Source organism: Bombina bombina, chromosome 7, assembly GCF_027579735.1.
Source record: "Bombina bombina isolate aBomBom1 chromosome 7, aBomBom1.pri, whole genome shotgun sequence".
NCBI lineage: Eukaryota > Metazoa > Chordata > Amphibia > Anura > Bombinatoridae > Bombina > Bombina bombina.
In genome coordinates, this window is record NC_069505.1 from 134437997 (window position 1) to 134460719 (window position 22723).

The 22723-nt window shown below is 36.5% G+C and overlaps 1 protein-coding gene across 3 annotated transcripts in view; it reads right to left on the reverse strand.

Annotated features, from left to right (window-relative positions):
• Nucleotides 1-18826, reverse strand: part of LRP4 (LDL receptor related protein 4) — a 170206-nt gene extending 151380 nt beyond the window's left edge. For 2 of the 3 annotated variants that reach the window (XM_053720314.1, XM_053720315.1), the window contains exon 1: nt 17523-18826. In XM_053720314.1, coding sequence (XP_053576289.1) covers nt 17523-17613 — 91 coding nt within the window. In that variant the 5' untranslated portion in view covers nt 17614-18826. The remainder of the gene's footprint in view (nt 1-17522) is intronic. The other variant, XM_053720312.1, reaches the window with a different exon arrangement.
• Between the last annotated feature and the right edge of the window lie 3897 nt (nt 18827-22723).

Genomic DNA, 22723 nt, shown 5'->3' on the forward strand with positions numbered 1-22723 from the left:
CAACAAGTTTCTAAACATATCCTGACTTATGAAGCATTTGCTAACTAGAGGGTGTGGGACTCTGAAGCGAGGACTTCACTTTAAAGTGAAGGTCAATTTTTGGGATTCAAAATACATCATGTTGAAGATTATCTTAAAAACATTAAATTCGCTTACTTTATATGTATAAATAACTAACCCTTTGCCCAAAAAATGTATTTATAATGTTGCTCCGTTATTGCGTTTATCTCCGCCCATACAGGACTTCCTTATTCTGACTTGATGACGTCGCTTTGTTTCTTACAACGAGACTACGCTCGTGCACCCTTGTTCTGTTTGAAATGCGCATGCGTACGGTCAGCTCAATAGCGCATGCGCGTAATTAACGGCCGTAACTTTGTATGCAGTAATTTTGCGAGCAAACAACGAATGCGCGTTACGGGGACGAGCATGATGATGATGACGCGATGTTTACTTACACGCATGCGCATAAGCTGACAATGACGAAAACGAAAAGGGGCTGGACGCCACGGGGTAAAACAATAGATTGGAGCCAAAAGATGTCAATCAATAAAGGCACTATGACGGGCGGATTTTACAGCTGAAACGGAGCGGTTTCAAAACGTAAAATATAAATCTTTTGCTTGTATCTATCTATACTTTGATGAATGAACATCATACTCATTTTAGCTAAAATATTGAAAACTGCTAAGCACAACCCCAGACTTGACCTTCACTTTAATAACATCTACAAAATATCCCAAGGCTTCTTATTTAATTAAATGGTAATTTAAAGATGAGATCTAAGTACTTTAGAAGTTTAAACTGTCAATTTTAAAACTGCTTAGAATTTTCATTTTTCTTTTAAAGATATCCTTATAGATTTGGGAAGTAATGTGTGCCACAGATCATACATTTTAATTCTGAATAATAAATCACTTTAATTTTAAAACTACTTTACAAATACACCTCTTCCTCAAAAATTGCTCTCTGGCTCCCAAAAGGTAGGTGTGTGTGTGTATATATATATATATATATATATATATATATATATATATATATATATATATATATATATATATATATATATATATACATATATATACACACACACATACACATAAAAAATAACAAGAGTATTGCATTGAGCAATGATACTTTTTTATTGGACTAACTATACATATATAAGTTGACAAGCTTTTGGAAGCGTTCCTTCCTTTTTCAAGACTTGAAAACTACTTTACAAATGCACCTCTTACTAAAAAAAAAAAAAAATCTCTCTTGCTCCCCCCTGAAAAATAAATAAAATATATACGTATATGTATTTATAAATAAAATTAATAAATGTGGTTGTCCATACAAAAAAAAAAAAAAAAAAAAAAAACCCACACACAACTTGAAAATATCATTACTTAAAGAGACACTGAACCCAAATTTTTTTCTTTTGTGATTCAGATAGAGCATGTCATTTTAAGCAACTTTCTAATTTACTGCTATTATCAAATTTTCTTCATTCTCTTGGTATCTTTATTTGAAAAGCAAGAATGTAAGTTTAGATGCCAGCCCATTTTTGGTGAACAACCTGGGTTGTCCTTGCTGATTGAACAGCACCAATAAACAAGTGCTGTCCATGGTCCTCAACCAACAATTTGCTGGCTCATTAGTATAGATGCCTTCTTTTTCAAATAAAGATAGCAAGAGAACGAAGAAAAATTTATAATGGAAGCAAATTAGAAAGTTGCTTAAAATTGCATGCTCTATCTGAATCATGAAAGAAAAAAATTGGGTTCAGTGTCCCTTTAATGAAAATGAAATATTTAACAATTCAACAGAAAATCTGCAATGCAAGTACTTAAGGAAATTATATGTTTGATTATCAACGGAGCTATAATTACAAGATAAAACATTTTTTTTTTGCTAAATATATTCAGAACCATAAGAAAGGAAAATAATCTTCTTTAAAATATAAAAAATAGCTATTTTGTAGTTGTTTTTTATTTTACTGTTCCCCCACCACTAGACTCTCAATATGACATTTCTAAACAACTGCAAAAATGCATGCACACCCTCTACACCACTACTGAGAGTTTACTTGACAAGGGATTTGGCACAGACAAAGTACCATAAAAGTGGGGTGCAAGGAAAACAACATCTACTTATAGTACAGATACAAATCCGCAAATCCGGAATTCCAAAATCCAACCATTCTGAAATCCAAAACTATTTGTTAATTTTTAATTTTTTTAATTTTTTTAAATAAAATGATAAAAAAATTACAATTATATAAAACTATCTTTAGGTTGCATGTATAAGCTGTATAAAGACATGTAAATAGTGCCTAAATGACATAAGATATTTTTGGTTAGACTTGGTTCCATCCCCTCTCCAAACTGTCCCATTTTAAAGATGCAAATATCCCAAAATCTAAAACTTTCCAGTACCAAGCAGTTTGGATAAAAGGTTTTATACCAGTATAGAAGGTAGGCTCAGGAGTATCCACAACGGGAAAGACAGCCGATATCTTGCATTATGAAGAGATGAATCTCTTCCTTTAAATCAGGGATGGCCAACTGGCGGCCGCGGGCTACATGCTGCCCTTAGCACTATTTGTTGTGGCCTTTCAGGAAAAGCAGAACTAACAATGTGTGCTATATTTTATGTGGCCCTAGGAAAAGGGCTGCTAAAAATGTCTGCATCAGGGTGACCACTACTCAAATAGCCCTCTGGAGAAAAAAAAAGCAGACAGAAAGTACCCTGCAATCTTACCTAAATCTATTATATAATTTTATATCAGGTGTTTTAACAGCCATACATTTATATGTGGCCCTTAAAGAGACACTAAACCCTGAATACATTTCATGCACCTCCCTCTTATCATGGGTGCTGCCATTTTGGAACCTAGATTACACTGCAGGTATCTGACGTTCAGTTGCCGCACATGTGCCCAACATCAGCACTGGACTGTAGTGAAAGATAGATTCAACATGGCGGCACTCATGACTAAAGAGAGGTGGAATAACTTCAATACTATGCTTATATAATGTATTTATTGTTTAATATTCCTTTAATGCTTCTAAAATATTGATTTGCGGCCCTCATATGCTACAAAGTTGGTCATCATTACTTTAAATTATGGGTCACATGACCCTCTAGATATCTTATGGTTGATGATAAAATGCTGACCATTTATCATTTCTTATGATTTATCAGAATTTATGATGATTTCTATAGTTTAAGGGAAAATAGATTAAGGTGTTTATATAATATATTTAGTTATGCGTTATGCAACAACTTTGTAATATACTTTCATGATTTATTTTGCAGCTTTTTCGAGTAATTTAGCTCTGAAAATGGTGAATTTTCTAATTCTTAAGAGATAAAGTGGAACACTGCAGACTTATCAAGGATAACCATGCTACATATTTATCTAAGTGGGTTTAGCAGATAACATTTTGAAAACAATGCACTTTATACTTGCATAATGGCCATGGGCAAGCCTTGTCAACTACAGACTCCAGCATGGTTTGGCTCATTCAAATAAGGCATGTCAATTTGTTTAAAACATGTTTAGACTTTCTATAGCAAGAAAACACAAATGTATTGTAATTACAAGGTGTTAACTGTCCTTAAAAAAAAAAAACAAATTGACATATTATATTTATTGCAGGTGCCTGTGTTTACCCTTCAAGGCACACAAGTGCAAAAATAAAAATGTATACAGCATTCTATTATTACACTATTGCTCGCATATAAATATGGGGTAAATTTATTAAGCAACATTCACAGCTTTTAAAGCTTTGAAGAGCTCCAGCCACAAATTTAAAAAAAAAGGAGAAACAGCTTCTTTTGCCTCTCTGCCACGTCAGAGGCGTTGACATTAAATCAAACCAACATTCGCTTGTTCGAGGTGGTTGACAGGCAATGCTACATTTCGGCATGTGATGCACTATCGTACATGGCGATGGCAGGCGGTTAAGGTCTCTAATTGCCAAACCTATTTGTCTGCAATCATGATACATTTTGACTTGTGTGTTCAACTCCTGCAAAGTTAAAGGGACACTGAACCCAATTTTTTTATTTCATGATTCAGATAGAGCATGCAATTTTACTCCTATTATCAATTTTTCTTCGTTCTCTTGCTATCTTTATTTGAAAAAGAAGGCATCTAAGCTAAGGAGCCAGACAATTTTGGTTCAGTACACTGGACAGCACTTGTTTATTTGTGGGTGAATTTATCCACCAATCAGCAAGAACAACCCAAGTTGTTCACCAAAAATGGGCCGGCATTTAAACTTACATTCTTGCTTTTCAAATAAAGATACCAAGAGAATGAAGAAAATGTGATAATAGGAGTAAATTAGAAAGTTGCTTAAAATTGCATGCCCTATCTGAATCACGAAAGGAAAACTTGGGGTTCAGTGTCCCTTTAAAAGGACAGTAAAAAGCGTGTAATTGTCAGACATAACAATAACATGACAGCCAAGTCTTAACACTTTCAAGACAAAGTAACATCTTGTTTTCTGCAATTGTATTACAATAGCCAAACTGCACCCACCATTTGCCTCATTTGGAGGAGTCAATGTGGGCTTCAGTCTGCAACTGATAAGGTTCACCACGGTCAAATTGTAATAAGGAAAATATAAGCAACTGGGTTAGACTTGAGAAGTTTACAATGTGCTGCTTCAGTTCTCAGAATTAGAAAAATACAATTTTCACAGCTACATTACATGAAAAAGGGGGCATAATAAATAATAAAATTATATTGCAAAGTTGTTTTACTATGCATAACTACGCATTTTATATCAAATCTCAAGGTATTTCCTGTCCCTTTTTTGACAGCTTCAAAGGAGCAATGCACTATTGGGGCCGAGCTGAACACATCTAGATGGCAAATGGCATTTGTGTGTAGCCACCAATCCCCAGCTACCTTCCAGTACTGATTCGCTGCTCCTGATCCTAACTAGGTATGCTTTCAACAAAGGATTCCCAGAGAACAAAGTAATTCTGATACTAAAAGTAAATTGAAAAGTCCCTTAAAGGGACAGTCAACACCAGAATTTTTGCTTTTTAAAAAGATAGATAATCCCTTTATTACCCATTCCCCACTTTTGCATAACCAACACTGTTATATTAATATACTTTTTACCTCTGTGATTAACTTGTATCTAAGTCTTCTGACAGCCCCCTGATCACTTGACATTTTAGTTATTATCCATTGACTTTCATTTTAGCAAATTAGTGCAGTGTCTGCCACAAGCCACAGGCATCACAATGTTATTTATATGACTCACATGAACTAGTTCTCCCCTGCTGTGAAAAGCAAATAAAAAAGCATGTGATAAGAGGCGGCCTTCAAGGGCTTAGAAATTATCATATGAGCCTTCCTAAATTTAGCTTTCAACTAAGAATACCAAGAGAACAAAGCAAAATTGGTGATAAAAGTAAATTGGAAAGTTGTTTAAAATTACATGCCCTATTTAAATCATGAAAGTTTTTTTTGGACTTGACTGTCCCTTTAAAAATATGTCATGCTCTGTCTGAATCATGAAGGTTCAATTTGATCTTTCATGTCCCTTTGAGTTTTAAGGACCATATATGCAGCCATTTAAATGCTACTGTCATCCACTGCTGCTTACAAAGTATGACCCAGTATCCCCAGCACCACGGTGTCAGGATTGCTGAAGGTCAACAACAGCCAGTCAGGAGCAAGAAGCTGCTGATATGGTTTTAAAGGTTTGGTTTATACAAGGATGGGATCGTTCCTGATGAACAGCTATAGACAAGGATGGCAAAAGTATAGAAATGGTCAGACTAGACAGGTCAAGACCAGAGACACCATGAACTGGATAATAGACAAAAGGTCAAGTACATACAGGCTTTAAGGCCAAGGAAGGGTCCCTGGAGGCAGCTATCAGGCCAGTGTACAAGTGGATTATTGAGCCAGAGGTTAGGTACAGAGCAAGCCAGGGTACAGGACAAGTGACAGAGCAATAATAGTCCAGTGGGAATACCGTTATTCCCTCACATAGTGTTCCTCTATAAGCAAGGCCAGGCAAGAGTGCACTCCACAACGCCATAGTTACGTTCAGAAAGAAGGTAAGCACGGGGGGCCTGTGTGATAGCTTTTCATATTTTAAAGAATACATATACAAGGTTTGTCCAGATCAGGAATAACTGAACAAAAATTGAGGGGGTGTAAAGCTGTGGTCGTACAATATGTAAGTTTGCCAGACTTTATTACATTCATTTATGCGGGAAAACAAAAAACACTAATGTAACTTTTAAAACGTCTTTAAAAAAGCCATGAAAGAAAATTCAGTTTTCAGTGTATTTTGGTTGACACTTGAAAGTCTAACTTTATTAAGCACATAACACTCTGCTTCAAAGGTCTTTAACTATCTGGCTGGCAAACAGCCCTTTTTGGCAGCTAATAAGTTAAAATAGCAGATACACAAGCGCATAAAAACCTCTACCAGAGCTGGGAGTGAGAGAGAAAAAAAACCAAGCAATTATTTAGAATATTATTTATTTGTAGAGCGGCAACAGATCTTTATTATTTATTTGTAGAGCAGAAAAAGATTCTGAATCGCTATAAAATACAATATGAAACAATATTGTACCAGTTTAATAAACTATCCCTAAAATCTTATTATTTTTCTCTAATACAGCACAAAACTCATTTGCTGTCCTTATTTTAAATCCCAGCTCTGTCTGTCTCTTGGACAAATATTTTAGCTCTCCAGATCTTTAAACAACTTGTTTAACTCTTCTGGTGCCAAAGACACAGGAAATATTGCCTCCAGGCATTAAATGAATTAAGACAGATGTCGCTCTCCTGTAATCAAACTGCATTTTTAGTTCCCAACCCTGAGGGCATCCAGATTTCAGGAATAACCAATTAGCAGGCATGCGAATGTGCCTGGTTTACATATGAATGGAAAATTGGTAGGGTATTCCCAAAGCAAGTTCTTGCAGAGTTTCCCTTGGGATGCAATTGAAAACCTCTGAACTTTGCTGCTAAAGACCATCCAGTTCTGGTCAATTAAAAAGAGGTCTCAGCGCTCACCAGGACTACAGGCAAAGCTAAACTTTGCATGCATTATAAATACCATATAATTAACCCTCTGAATGGTAACGAAGTGAATGACTGCAGCAGACTTGCAAGTTTTGACAGATAAACATGAAAGAGGTAATCTGGTTTATTCATCTGTCCCTTAGAACTGGTTAGCAGAATAGACAGAAAAAAAAGTACTTTACTAATCCAAAATAAACTATTTATAGGTGATACTTAAAAGTACATAAACAAAGCTGTGTTAGAAATGCACAGCAGTACATTTATATACAGTTAAAGGGGAATTGTACGCTAGATTTTTGGTTGCATAAATGTTTTGAAGATGATCCATTTATATAGCCCATCTGGGAGTGTTTTTGTAACAATGTATAGTTTTGCTAATTTTTACAGTTTTAGATGTATACTGAGGTCTACATATTCAAGCCTGCTCTGGTTTGTCTAATGGGTATTTTCATATTCATGGAAGGGGGGGGGGGGGGACTGTCTGCGCTTTCTGATTTCCCTGCCCCTTTCAGTGGGTGTTCCGGTCTACAGTTCCAGTCTACTTCATCAACAGTGCTAAACTGAGCTTTTAAGGAAGTTTTTAAAAGGTTTTATACTGGATTTTTATATCAGTATCTGTGCATATACTTCTTTATAGAAGTGTCTATTACATGCAGTTACATGAAAATTGGTGTATACTGTCCCTTTAAATGAACCATAAATACAGAGATGGTAAAAAATTAATTATGCACAGTAAAACAACTTTACAATATATTTTCATTATTTATTCTGCCACCATTTCCTGTAATTTAAGTCTGATCTTTATGGATTCGCCTGTACAGAAAACAAAAAGAGCGCATGGTAGGCTTCACACGTTTAACCTTGCAATATATATCTTCCTAACCTGCTAATCTGCTCTTTCTGTTGAAGTACAACAATTTTGTTGACATAATGACCGTCTCAAGCACTGTTTTCTAGAGATGGAGATCTGGACTGGCTCCTCTAAATAAAGAAAGTAGAGAGTGGAGTTTGGCCATTGAAAAACAATTGCAGCAAACAAGGTGTTAATGTGTTCTAATAAAGTTTAAACTCTGCTGGAAGACTGCAGAAAATGGTGTAAATACATGGTGTTTGCCGTCTCTTTAAGAGCATTTTTGCAAAACACTTGTTTGAAAAAAAGTGCTTCTGTTAATACATTATTACTGCTAGGGTAAATGTATGTGGATTGAAGTTGTGTTTGTACTAATTTTCTCCCTGTGCACGTACAGAAGGCAAAACTGTGCACATGCAACCTACCATCCAACTGGTAGCAAATTGTGTTTATGTTAGAAGTCTGATCATTCAGCCAATGACAAACATTTTTGTAAAAAAAAAGTATATTAAAATTGAAATACACTGCTGAATGTTTTAAGCACAACTTATTTGTCCCTTTAAGAGATCCATATATTACACAAACCTCATATAGTAGCCCGCTAAAAGCTGTTATTTCAAAGCTGTGAGGCCTTGAAAGGATTCAGCTTCCCCATGCTAAAACATTAGGGGCAGTTGGTGGCGGCCGCCCGAGGAGGAAGTGGGGGCACCCATAGATATCTTGGGAACTCTCAACGAGGGACCTGTGGCTCCCTGGTGCCTGAATTTATCAAACCCTGCCATAGATATAACTCTCAGATATATACTGCATAAATGTATCATTTCTAAGTGCTTATATTGCTGGATTGCAAGAATGAGCTTAAAAGTGATGGTAAACTCAGACAGAGTACTCATTAAAATTGGATGTAAAATCTAATAATAATAATATTAGTTTCATTCATGAAAAACTTACTTTTGCATTATAACTTTAGTATTTCATTTATAACCGCTACTGTTCTATTGATAGCTACAGCATCCCAGACACTTAGGGCTCTTTCCATTGAGCCGTAATTCGGTTTGCGTGCGCTCGCAAACCGATGAATATGCTGTCGGAAGCAATTTCGTTTATCGACTGTTTCCAATGGCGCGTTATACCTCAATATAGGCAGCCCGACTCCGGCTGCCGAAAAATTATTTGTGTCCCATAGAAAGTAATAGAAGTCGTTAATCGATAAATTATACCAGGTTTCCAATAAAAGCACAAACCGTTAATATACTGTTGGAGGCCGTCAATACATTGAGAAATATCACACCGAGCTAAACTAGGTGTAAAAGAGGAAAATTGTGCTTTTTGAAACCTATATTTTCTATTGAAATGATAAAACTTGCAAATAATGCAAGTGTTGTAATGTAGAAATAAATTGTTATAAGTAATATTTACTGTTGTCTCATGTATAGGAATAGTTGAACGTATATTCTAATAGAAATACCAGTATATATTTAAATATAATAATATATGCAAGAACATATCTACAAAATTCAAACTAGACCTATGCTTAGGGAAGCAATACATATTACTTATATTTATGACGTGGTAAATATAATTATATTAAAAAAATAGTATTTGATTATTGTTAAAAATATGTATTATAAATAAGTGAATCTTTATTTTTCTTGAGAGGTGATCACAGGTAAGGAGCATGGACGCTAAATGTAAATTCAAGAGATTAAGGTCGGGTTACCTTAGCAACTAATTGATTTTCAAGAAATCCGACGTCGGATGGAAGCGTTAACACAACATTAACCTACAGCTATATAAAAAGAGCGACTGCATGCAATGTGCAAAATATTTCAATGGAAACCTGGTACTAAAATGGAGCCGTAAATTACTTTTAGCGGTCGGCCATTTTTAACAACTCAATGGAAGCGAGCCCTTAGACCTCTTATTTTTTTTGTGCGTTTTCCTTTCACCAATCAAATTTCTGGCATTTTGGCATGTATCAAGCAAAAGAAAAACAAAAAAACAACGGATCTTCTGCGCATGCGTTCATTACGTCATGCAGATTATTAGCATTTATTATTGAAGACACGGATGCGCCATGAATAATTAGAGCCGGTGGGACAGAACTCGAGATAGTGCTGATAGAATAAGGGAGTTGAATGGCGGAGTGTATTAGAAAGTAAGTGGATTTATAAATAATGGGCAATTATATTTTAAAAACCAATATAGCTACTGAAGCTTTCATAGTAGTTTAATTGATTAGCCGTTATTTAGATTTGATAAATTTATCATCACTTTTAATCAAAATTGCAATTTTAGTGACCTGCAAATCACTACCCAAGTTAAACAGTTATTGTAAATTAGTTTAGTAACTATAGTGCTATTTTAAGTCATAAAAGTTAATTCTATCTTTATGATATTTTAGGTCATAAAAGTGTATCACTTGTGAGTTTTTAATATATAAAAGTTTAATGTACAGGTAGTTTAAAATCATTTGACTCTTTTGGAGTGGAGGGGCATAAGCAATAATAAAAAAAAACATTTTTCTATCCCTATATACAATATCTCTCTATTTATCCATCACTCTCTCTCCATCTGACTTGTGCATTCTTATCCATCTTTAGGATCCGAATGCAGAAGTAATTGTTATTTGGCTCTCTATTCGAAGCCGGATTGATTCTGGTGATCACCACATTAAGGGACAATAAAGTCCAACTTAAACTTTAATGATTCAGAATGATAGAGCAGGTTATTTTAAACAACTTTCCGATTTACTTCCATTAACAAAATGTGCACAGTCTTTTTATATGTACACTTTTTGAGTCACCAGCTACTACTGAGCATGTGCAGGAGTTCACAGAATATACATATATGCATTTGTGATTGGCTAATGGCCGTCACATGATACGGGGGGTTTGAAATAGACATAACTGAAATTTGTCAGACAAAAAAAAAAAATTCTGCAGAAATCCAGAAGTATAGAGCCTTCCATGTTCCTATAATTAATCTGATCTTTCTTAAAAAGGTTGAATAAAATAATTCAAGCATTAAAAACATTTTTCATAATCCAAATCATCTAAAATCTATAAAAATGTACGTTTGGATTTTTAGCGGAGGCATTTATATTGATCAGCCAAAGAACTGCAGCAATTGGCACCTTCCAAAATACATGATAGAATGTAAAAGAGGGGTGCAAAGTCTACTCATACAAATATACTTATTCTACAGGATAAATGTGTGAGGTTACTGGACATTAGATCATTATTTCATGCAATCTAATGTTCCAGTGCATAATAGTAGTGTGGGAGTTTCGATGTGCCCTTCAAACAGATGAGGTCAGAAGCAGAAAGCTGGCTCACTTCCAGTCAGCACCTGCATAACAATATCTCACATCCAACAGGCTTTTGCAGCCTTTAAGAGAGAGAAATATGGCAACTTTTGACCTATACAGTCACCCATGACGCATACGTTCAAACCTTCACTCAAACATTATTTCCAGCACATATTTACACGTGTGATAATCCCTTTAAATGCACAGACTTTGAGCATACCCTGCTCAGTTTCTGGAGGGCAAACTGACAGATATTTACATGTACACAGCAGAGCAAAAGTGATTAAATACTTGAGTTCTCTATAGAGCTAGAATGCACATACCATATTATAATGAAACTGTAAATCTAATTCTTAACTTTTGTACAGTAAAAAAAATAAAGGGACAGTCTAGTCAAAATTAAACTTTCATGATTCAGATAGGGCATGCAATTTTAAACAACGTTCTAATTTACTTTTATCAACAAGTTTGCTTGGCTCTCTACTCTTGATATTCTTTGTGGAAAACTAAATCTAGGTAGGCTCATATGCTAATTTCTAAGCCGTTGAACTGCCTCTTATCTCAGGGCATTGTGACAGTTTTTGACAGTTAGACACTGTTAGTTCATGTGTGTCATATAGATAAACATTGTGCTCACTCCCGTGGAGTTATTTAAGAGAGTCAGCACTAATTGGCTAAAATGCATGTCTGTCAGAAAAACTGAGATAAGGAAGCAGTCTGCAGAGGCTTAGTAACCAGGTAGTCACAGGAGCTAAAAAGTATATTAATATAACCGTGTTAATTATGCAAAACTGGGGAATGGGTAATAAAGGGATTATCTATCTTTTAAATAATAAAAATTCTGGAGTTGACTGTCCCTTTAAAACAGAAAACAATTATTGCTTCGGGGCACTGAGTTTTCTGAAGAAATAAGTGAAAAGATTTCCCTCTTGTTTTCTTCTCTGTTGAGGACACTTGGGGCATTACTAAGTTGAGAGCAAAAGCAATATTTGCGCTCAACTTAGTAATAGCAGCGCACCACGCAAATTGCACGGAAGCATTGCACTCACGAGAGCCTGCTTCTATAGGCTCCAATGGGAGCCTCATTCTCATGCCGTCAGATATGGCAAGAAAATTAGCGCTATATATATATATATATATATATATATACACACATACACACACACACACACACAACACATATATATATTTATAGCAAACACACAGTCCCCATAGACCGCAATGTAAAGGCACTTTTTAGTTCCATATTTTTTTTCTAACACCCGCCACTTTTAATCCCTAAAAAAAAATGTTATTTTTTTATTTTTATTTTCTATTTTCTTAAAGTCACAACACACAATTTTTTATTTTTTTTTGGGGGGGGGGAGGCAGTTGGGTCACATTTTAAAGGGACACTCAAATCAAAATTAAACTTTCATTATTCAGATAGAGCAAGCAATTTTCCAATTTACTTCCATTAACAAAATGTGCAGTCTTTTTATATTTAAACTTTTTGAGTCACCAGCTCCTACTGAGCATGTGCAAGAATTTACTGAATAAAACGTGTATGCATTTGTGATTGGCTAATGGCTGTCACATGGTACGTGTATGCATTTGTGATTGGCTGATGGTTGTCACATGGTAAAGGGGGAGTGGAATTAGACATAACTTTTAAACTTGTCAGAAAAAATCTACTACTCATTTGAAGTTAAAGGGACAGTATACACTAATTTTCATATAACTGCATGTAATAGACACTACTATAAAGAATAAGATGCACAGATACTGATATAAAAATCCAGTATAAAACTGTTTAAAAACTTACTTAGAAGCCGTCAGTTTGGCTCTGTTGAAAAGGCAGCTGGAAAGCCCACTGCAAGTGGCAAATAAGACACTCCCCCCCCTTCTTTTGCATATGAAAAGACCCTTTACACAAACAGGAGCAAGCTGGAGAAGGTAGCTGACAGTATTCACATAAAACTTTGGGGCTTGGTTAGGAGTCTGAAAATCAGAGCAATGTTATTTAAAAATAAGCAAAACTATACATTTATTTTTATTAAAAACTTTATGGGCTATAATATAAATAGATCATCTACAAAACATTTATGCAAAGAAAAAATGAGTGTATAATGTCCCTTTAAGACTAAGTGCTATTGCATTGTCTTGTTATCTTGTATTTGTTGATTATGCAAATCTACTGTGTTGACTGGTCCTTAAAAATTAACCCGAGGTCTGGCCTCTTATTAATTTTTTGAGCGCTTGTAATGGCTGGTTATTCATGGAGCGTCCGTTAATGGGCAAATTTGCCCATTTGCGGGTGCAATAAATTAGTATTCTAGTCCTTAATGTTATACATGAGCTGCTAGGGTAAAAATCTCTGTTTTTTTTAGGGAAATAAAAAATGCAAAAAGAAAATGCTCTAATATTTTAGAGCATTTTATTAGGGCACAATTGCTTGCAAGTGTTGGGAGTCAGCTTCAAGGCAATAATGCAGTACTGAGAGCTAGCTGAACACATTTGATGAGCCAATGACAAGATGCATATGTGTATATTCACCAGCTAGCTGACACTAGTGCATTGTTGCTGAACCTTCTTGAGTATACTTTTGAACAAAGTATACCAAGCAGGCATGTGCATTGAGCACCTTCTTTAGCAGCCGAATGCAGAAGGCAGACGTATGCGGCCATTAACTCTTTTCGTAGCTGGATTACTTGTTATGAAAGCACAATACACAGACCCAGATCTTAGTGTATTGTACTTTCACAAGCAGAAACCAGGCTCCGAAAAGAGCCAAAGACGGCAATCGGCCACCTTCTTCAATCCGCAACTAACAAAGCTGCTGACTGCACATGCCTAATACCAAGAGAAAAAAAGAACATTTGATAACAAAGTTTGATTTTGAGTTTCACGTCCCTTTAAAGTGACTTTTAAAGGGGCAGTAAACACCTCTAGATTTATTTTAAATGTTTAGTGATACATAATAAAACAGCTTTGCAATATACTTTCATTATTTATTTTTTCCCCTTTTCATGCAATTTAGTTTTGAAAAGTTGGGATTTTCTAATTCTCAGACCTTAAAAAGCCCCTGATTGGTTTCTCATGGCTAATCTGGCTACATATCTGTCACTTATTGGATTTAACTGATAACAATTGCAAAACAATGCATTGTATCCTAAAATGATGAGAGTGGGTAGTTTTGTTGTCTGCAGACTAAAGCCCAGATTTGCAGCTCTGAAATAGACAAACAGTGGGTGGAGTTTGGATTCTGGAAAAACAACTGTAGTTTGAACAATGTTCATTTGATATGTTATTCTATAGCAGCACAACGTGAATGTATTTAGTGTCCCTTTAAGTCAAAATTGAACATTCATGGTTCATAACCTGTTTTTTTTATATCCTTTGTTGAAAAGCTTACCTAGGTACACAGCAATGCACAACTGGGAGCTAGCTGGTGGTTAGACACAAATGTATATTGTCATTAGCTCACCAGATGTGTTCATTTAGGTCCCAGTAATGTTTTGCTGCTTTGGATCGGTGTTTAGCCCCATTGCGAGGTTTAAATAATTAGTTGTGTGAAGCAGTAGTGCAATTATAAAATGCTCTAACCCATTGTATGCCCCTTTAAAAAGGGACATGAAACCCAAAATGTTCCTTTCATGATTCAGATAGATCATTCAATTTAAACAACGTTCTAATTTCTTCCATTATCTATTTTTAACGTGTTCTTGGTATCCTTTGTTGAAAAGCAGGAGTGTAACATGAGCATTATATGACATTCGTTTTGCAAGAATGTTATCCAGTTGCAGGAACACTAGATAGCAGCACTATTTCCTGCCATGTAGTGCTAGGTATCTCTTCAACAAAGAATATCATAGGAACGAAGCAAATTTAACAAGAACTGTAAAATGGAAACGTATGCTCTGTTTGAATCATAAAATAAACTTTCTTGGTTTCGTATCACTTTAATGACCCTTCTAATATTGCTATTTGGAGCAAGATTTAGCTTTTAAACAGGTTCCCTATAGTATGGGATCCAGAGAGGTTATTCATTGTTTGAACACACACAGAGCTGTTCCTTGGTGGGTATACATTTTGCATGATATTCACACACAATATGTACAACTTTTAAAAACATACCAGCTAAACCAGCTTGTTCTAAGGCAACACAACGGTTAAAACATCTAGATGATGCTACAGGATATAAAACAAGTCTTCTTCAATCATAAAGAGCTGATGAATGGCTAAACAAAAATATGTACATTATAATATGAACACATTGCAACTAAATAGCTCTGTAGGATGATAGAGGGTATACACAATTTGCAGCAGGTAAACACCCATGTATTACACATCTGTCCCAGTTATTTATACTGGGAATTGCCTTGTAATTATGCTCTTAATTTTAACAATATAAAGTCCAAATTTGGAGGTAATCTGTCAAGCTAGGAGACTAAACAATGACAAAGCAGCCACACATAGCTTCTACCTAGCTGATGCGCAGACTTGCTCAGTTCATTTTGCAAGTACTTTTCAAAAGTAAATAAATCCATCAATCTTCCTTTTCTGTTCAGGTTTGTTATGTCCATTATAAATCCCAAGAATGGCTCTATCCATTGCCATTTTAATCCTAAACAAACCCAATACAAAACTAGTTCAGGTCTGATTTTCAAATTATATTTGCAAGTCAGTTTCTAACTTTCTGTTTAATCAAAACAATCTGTTGTAATTTAATTTTTTTTTTTCTAGAGAATAAACCTTATTACAGTTACCCAACAGGTTTCCACAGGGAAACCTGTCCAGTTCCTAGAATTCCTTCATATTTTTATGAATCTGCCAACAGACTAGATAGAAATTTATAGTTTTTAGGGGGAGGACCAGTATGACAGTTATACTTTCTGTTGCAAAAACTACAGATCTTGGCTTATCAATAGATTATTTCTAGAGTGGAATAGCTGCATTTTTAATACATGCTACAGCTTGGGTGCTAAACACCACATGCACCATGACAGTGCTCATGTTTGCATTCAGTCACTTACCCTGCAGCGGTTTCTTTAATCAGATATCTGAAGTAGCGGTCTGTGAGGTCTGGAAAGCTTATGTAATGTGTCATATAGTATTATGCATATAGTGGTCCATTAAATGTTGCACAATTAATTAAAAAAAAACAATAGAATGAATAAAAGAGTCAGGAAACCCCAAAAATTTCATTTGTGGTTCGGATAGAACATGCAATTTTAAAAAAACTTTCACATTTACTTTTATTATTATCACATATGCTTCATTCTCTTGTTATCCTTTGCTACCGTAACATCATAACACTACTGGCAGCTAGCTGAACACATCTAGTTAGCCAATCACAAAAGACAAATGTATGCAGGCACCAATCACCAGCTAGCTCCCACTTGTGTAAGGTATGTGCATATTTATTTTCAACAATGGATACCAAGAGAACAAAGCACATTTGAAAAATTAAGTGATTTTAAAAGTGTCTTAAAATGGCATGCTCTGATTCTTGCAATAGTCATTTTGACTTTCCTATCCCTTTAAGATTATTTTGGATCTTGATAACTCAGATTGATTAAAAACAAAAAAGTGTTTCAGTACAGGAACACAGTTTTCAGTATATAGTAATTAATATATGTAAAGGACCATCTGTGTCCGCAGCTTCAGTATCAAGTTATTCACATAATTTCTAAGTGTTGATACTAACTTCTAACAGTGTAGATGGCATGTATTATTATTATTATGGATTAAAATGTACCACTTAGTCATACAGTAATATTTTGTTATAACACCCTTATAGGGGACTAAATAGGTTCTGGGAACCATATCTGCACAGCTACAATATAGTGCAATGTTTACATAGGTTTATCTGATTGCTAGAGAATGGACAACAATATTGCTAATAAATAGGATACTTATTATTGTATATAAATATCTGGTGTTGATGCAGAACAATTTGGCATATTTTGGCAATAGATTCTGCTTCCGTGCTGACAATTTTCTAACCCCTGCTACACTGTCTCCCAGTAGCTGCCCTTGGCTATAAATGTGCAAATATTTCCCATGCACTTCATTCAATCATAAAGCATTTTGTAAGCAAAATGTGAAACAGCAGAGTAAAATAACATCAACATTATTTGCCCCAAATCACTTTTGGCAATGGGCACAGTCCAAGATGCTCTGCTACAGTACTGGAGCACATGGTGCTTTATGAGATATTACTAGAACAGTAAGTGGTAGAGGCAGAAATCTTAGGGCTGGTTCAGTACAGAGCACAGTATCAGGCAGAGGGCGTGCAAGGAACCACATGGGCCGTGTGTACTTACCTGTAAAACACAGCGCAGCCAGGAGGAAGCTCCCCAGCAGCCTCATGCCCCCTGCATCCGGTTCTTCTATCCCCAGAGCCCGGCCTCTCATTTTCAAACACCGGACTCTAAAAAGTGCAGAACTAGTGTCTCAGACCGGGAACAGTCTGTGTGATTCGTATAGAAAAAGCAATCCCCGGTAAGAGCAGTCTCCTTGTGCGATCTATCGGTCTCTCTGGGCGATCTCGCAATTGTAGAGCAGTCCGCCTGGGTGATCTCAGTACAGAGCTGTCTGTTTGGGCGATCACTCAACGCAAACTATCTGCTGTTATCACTCAACGCAAAGTCTCTGATCACTCATTAAGTCTCTCCCGCAGAGTCAGACATATCTCCCCCGGAGAGTACTTCAGTGTAGATCTGTATGTCTCGCAGATATAGTAAGTAGAGCTGTCTCCAGGTAGCAGTCTCTCTCCACATATAGTTGTGTGCAAGTTTCCCTCCAGACAATATAGTAAAGTGAAGAGCTGCTCTCATCAGATATCATTCAGTGCAGGGCTGTCTCCTGCTAGACTTCAGTACAGGGAGGGCTGTCTCCTGCTTGACTTCAGTACAGGGAGGGCTGTCTCCTGCTTGACTTCAGTACAGGGAGGGCTGTCTCCTGCTTGACTTCAGTACAGGGAGGGCTGTCTCGTGCTAGACTTAATGTGCTGTCTCGCTCTATAGTTTAGCTTAGGACTCTCCCAGATATGATTCAGTGTAGAGCTGTCTCTATCTCACATACACAGGTACAAGTATCTGGGTCCCATTTAGCTTAGTGTATTCCCCCGGGCACCCTTTCTGCCCTCTCTGCATGCAATGCACACTGCCTGCGGCTACATTACTTTCCCAGCTGGAGCTCTCGTTTTCTATTAACTTTCAGCCTCTCTTCCTTCCAATCAGTATTTTGCTTTATTCTCTGGCCCTGGTCACACTATGTGATTTTCTCTCTCTCCTTCTGTACTTCTGCTGTGTGTTGTGTTCCCTCCTGTCTCACACACTTCTCCCCCCCCCTTTGCTTCTCTATATGTTGTCTCCCTCTGTTGTTCCCTCTCCGCCCTGTGCAATCTTCTCCAATCCTGCCCTATATTCTCTGCTAGTGCTTTACTCAAAACGCTTCCTGTCCCCCAGGTGTCCTCTCAATTTTCTCTACTTTGCTGTCTCTGTCCTCAGTCCCCTCCGCTGTGATTTACTCTCCCTCTCCCTTCACACATCCCAAGATTCATTTGGAACACACCAACTATGACGCCTGTGGGGGGTGGGTGGGATCTCAGCCTCCTGTCCTACCTTAGCCTCCCTGCTCTGAGACACTGACAAGCTCCTGGAAGAAAACATTTTTAAACTTTGTGCGGTTGGGGGGGTCTACTTTTAGGATAAATGGTTGTAAAAAGACGTGACATCCCTCATATGGACACAGCACCCCACCCAAATGAAGGCAACACGGGCCGCATGTTGGATCTGTAAAAACTTATGAAGATCGAATCTGCAGAGTGGGAATTCAACTCATAAATAATAATAATAATATACACTTACAGAGAGGAGATCTATCTATCAATCATTAATAATATCCACTTACAAAGAGGAGAGCTATATCGGTCAATCATAAATAATATACACTTACAGATAGATCTATCTATTATCCATCATAAATAATATACACAGAGGAGATCTATCTATCAATCATAAATAATATCCACTTACAGATAGATCTATCTATTATATATGTATCATAAATAATATACACTTACAGAGAGGAGATCTATCTATCAATCATAAATATTATCCACTTACAGATAGATCTATCTATTATCTATGTATCATAAATAATATCCACTTACAGAGAGGAGATCTATCAATCATAAATAATATCCACTTACAGAGAGGAGATCTATCTGTCTATCATATATCTGTATCATAAATAATATACACTTAAAGAGAGATCTATCTATTCTATCATCTATCTGTCTATCATAAATAATATACACTTACAGAGAGGAGATCTGTCTATCTATCTTCCACACCACAACTATGATAAAATTGTTCTTAAAGTATTCCAATATCATTGTACTCCAAGACAAATGTCCTTCATGCCTCAAAGACAAAAAACAAACAAACAGTAGTATAGTGAAGTACTGTATAAATTATCCAAAGGAAAATAGATTCCTGAAGGCCTCCTCACGTACACTATATAAGAGCCTCAATAGCTCCAACTGATTTTATACTACTAGCTATACATCCAGTAATCCATCTGTGGTGTATTAATATTACCTTAGTAAAATACATAAAACATACTGTATGTTAAAAAGCCACAAAATAGCATCAAGGTCAGTCACTCTATGGGGTAGATTTATCATGCAGCGGATGCTGCAATCTACCCCCGAAGTTTCCGGCTCACCGGAAACTTAAGTTAAGAAGCAGCGGTCATAAGACCGTTGCTCCTTAACTCATCCGCCACCTCTGAGGTGGCGGACAGCAATCATCCCGATTAGATACGATCAGGATGATTGACACCCCCTGCTAGCGGGTGATTGGTCTTAAATGTGCAGGGGGCGGCATTGCACAAGCATTTTACCAGAAATGCTTGTGCAATGTTAAATGCCGACAGCGTATGCTGTCAGCATTTAGCGATGTCCGCCCGCAAGTTGATAAATCGGCCCCTATGAATTGAGAGGGCAGAAACAACCATTCGTGTGGAAGGATGGATGCAGATTGACAAGTAACACCACTCCGATATGTTCCACCACAAAGTCTGTATGTGTATATATATATATGTGTGGTCCGGGTAAAATGGACATTACCCAAGGGGCTGTGGGTAAAGCCAGATGTACTGTAATTCCCCCATCTACACTATTTATTTTGCCTCTGCCTGGGGGGGGGTCGAAGGAAGGTGCCCCGACGATCCTCTGGCATCCACCCCAAGTGAACCCCCAGACGGAGGCAAAAAAGATAGTGAAGATGGGGGAATTACATTGCATGCTATATATGTTTGATTCTGTGACTCCGCACTCTGAGGGTATTTATGATCATACATAATGCTTTACCCACAGCCACTTGAGTAATGCCCGTTTTACCCAGATTACCCAATTTCTGACTTTACCCATAACTAGGGTTGCCACCTCGGCCATGTTTTCCTGGATACTTATGAGTTACACATGTTACAGGGTTTGCAGAGGGCAACATGCATTGTGCACGTAAACAGCACTATTCGTGTTCCTTCCCGCATACCCTGAAACATGTGTAACTCATAAGTGTCCAGGAAACCATGGCAAAAGTGGCAACCCTACCCATAACATATATATATATATTCACTCCCACGTCTATCTATTTATTTATCAGTTGTGTTTTCTTGTACAAATATGTAAAGCCTACAGATTTATTTTTAATACCAATAAACATGATGGGACCATTGTCCTGGGGGTAACTTTTCATTTTCTTTCAGTCACTTAGTCTGGCGCCATGGAGACAAAAACATCTCATTATTAGAACCACAGGAGCAGAGTCCAAAAACAGCAGGTTTTATCCTCAATTCCTAAGAAAATATTATTCACATGCCAGGGTCTGGGACTCAGAGGAAACCCCAGACATTTAGCAGGATAAAATGAGCAAAGAAATCCAGCCAGAAGCTGATAGGATTTTCTTGTGATGCAGCAGAAGGAAGCACAGCTGGCAAGAGAAGAGGTGGATTAGGGATAGGCTGCCCCTTTATCAGGCTGCTGCTCTGTGTGCACAACATTCAGTTCTATAAGTTGTCTCTGTGATTATGGTTAGACAGCATTGATCATTTCTTTCTAACAGAGGAAGATATTTTCCTGTGCCTCCTTCCTGCTGATGGCACAGAGGTTGCCAAAAGGGGAGTTTATTGCAACCCGTGGTTATGGGATAGTTTCTGTCAATCTCTGCTCTATAGTGTGGGGCCAAGGCTTTCTCTCTTGTTATTAGGGGCAAAATCTTTCATTTGGGAGATTAATTTGTTTCAGTTTATTTTTACTGCTCTGTTTTCATAGGATCAGTTTCATCCTGAGGCAGGCAGCAAATGTGTCTATAGGCAGGGGGCTCATTCTACCTCAAATGGTGGGGGTTCAGTTATGGACATATTCAGAATGTTTTTTGAGGTTTAAAAAAAGCCCCAACATATCAGTGCAGAATATATATATATATATATATATAAAACAGCCACCATTTTTAAGTGTAAACACACATCTAGTAAGGTAATCCATTGGCATTTTTTTATACCAGTCCCATGATGCCTAGGTCATGTGACCCATCATTTGAATTAAAGAGACTGTTCCTTATACTATGACATTCTCGACTATATGTTGGGTTATATTTGGGTGGCACCGTTTTTTATACCTATTTATTTTCCTCTCTGAATTTAATGTTTAGCACCATTTTTGATTAGCAATATGACTATGTTGCTTAATCTGAAAGTGAGTTTCAGCTTCCTGAATTTGTTGTTACTATAAACTTGTTAAAAGAACACATACTACAAAAAAAAAGAAAACATTCTAATGTGTTACTGCGTTTTATTATTACACAATTGCTTGCATATGGTTATTTTTTTATCTCATGCAAATGGGTAAAACAAATAGTTAAAGTCGGCACCAGATCAGAAATGCACTGCAGGGACCCCCTTTTCTTCTGAACACATCTAAGGACACAATAACAAGACATATATATGCAGCCACCAATCACCATCTAGCTCTGCTCCTGTGCTTACCTTGGAATGTTTTTCAACAAAGGATACCAAGATAATAAAGTAAATTTGATATCATAATCAATTTTAAGTCTATTAAAGGGACATAGAAACCACAAAAAAATGTTATGGTTAAGATAGACTATATGATTTTAAACAACTTTCAAATTTACTTCTATTATAAAATTTTCTTTGTTTTCTTGTTATCCCTTGTTGATAAACAGGAAGGTAAGCTCAGGAGAGTGCACTATATGGCAGCAGTTTGGCAACAATGTTATACATAAGGAAGAGCACTATATGGCAGCACTATTTTCTATTATGTAGTGTTCCAGACATGCGCACGCTACCTATCTAGATATCTCTTCAACAAAGAATAACATGAGAACTAAGCACATTTGATAATAGGAGTAAATTGGAAACTTTTTTTTTTAAATTGTATTTTCCATCTGAATAATGAAAGGAAAAAAAAAATGTGGATTTCATGTCCCTTTTA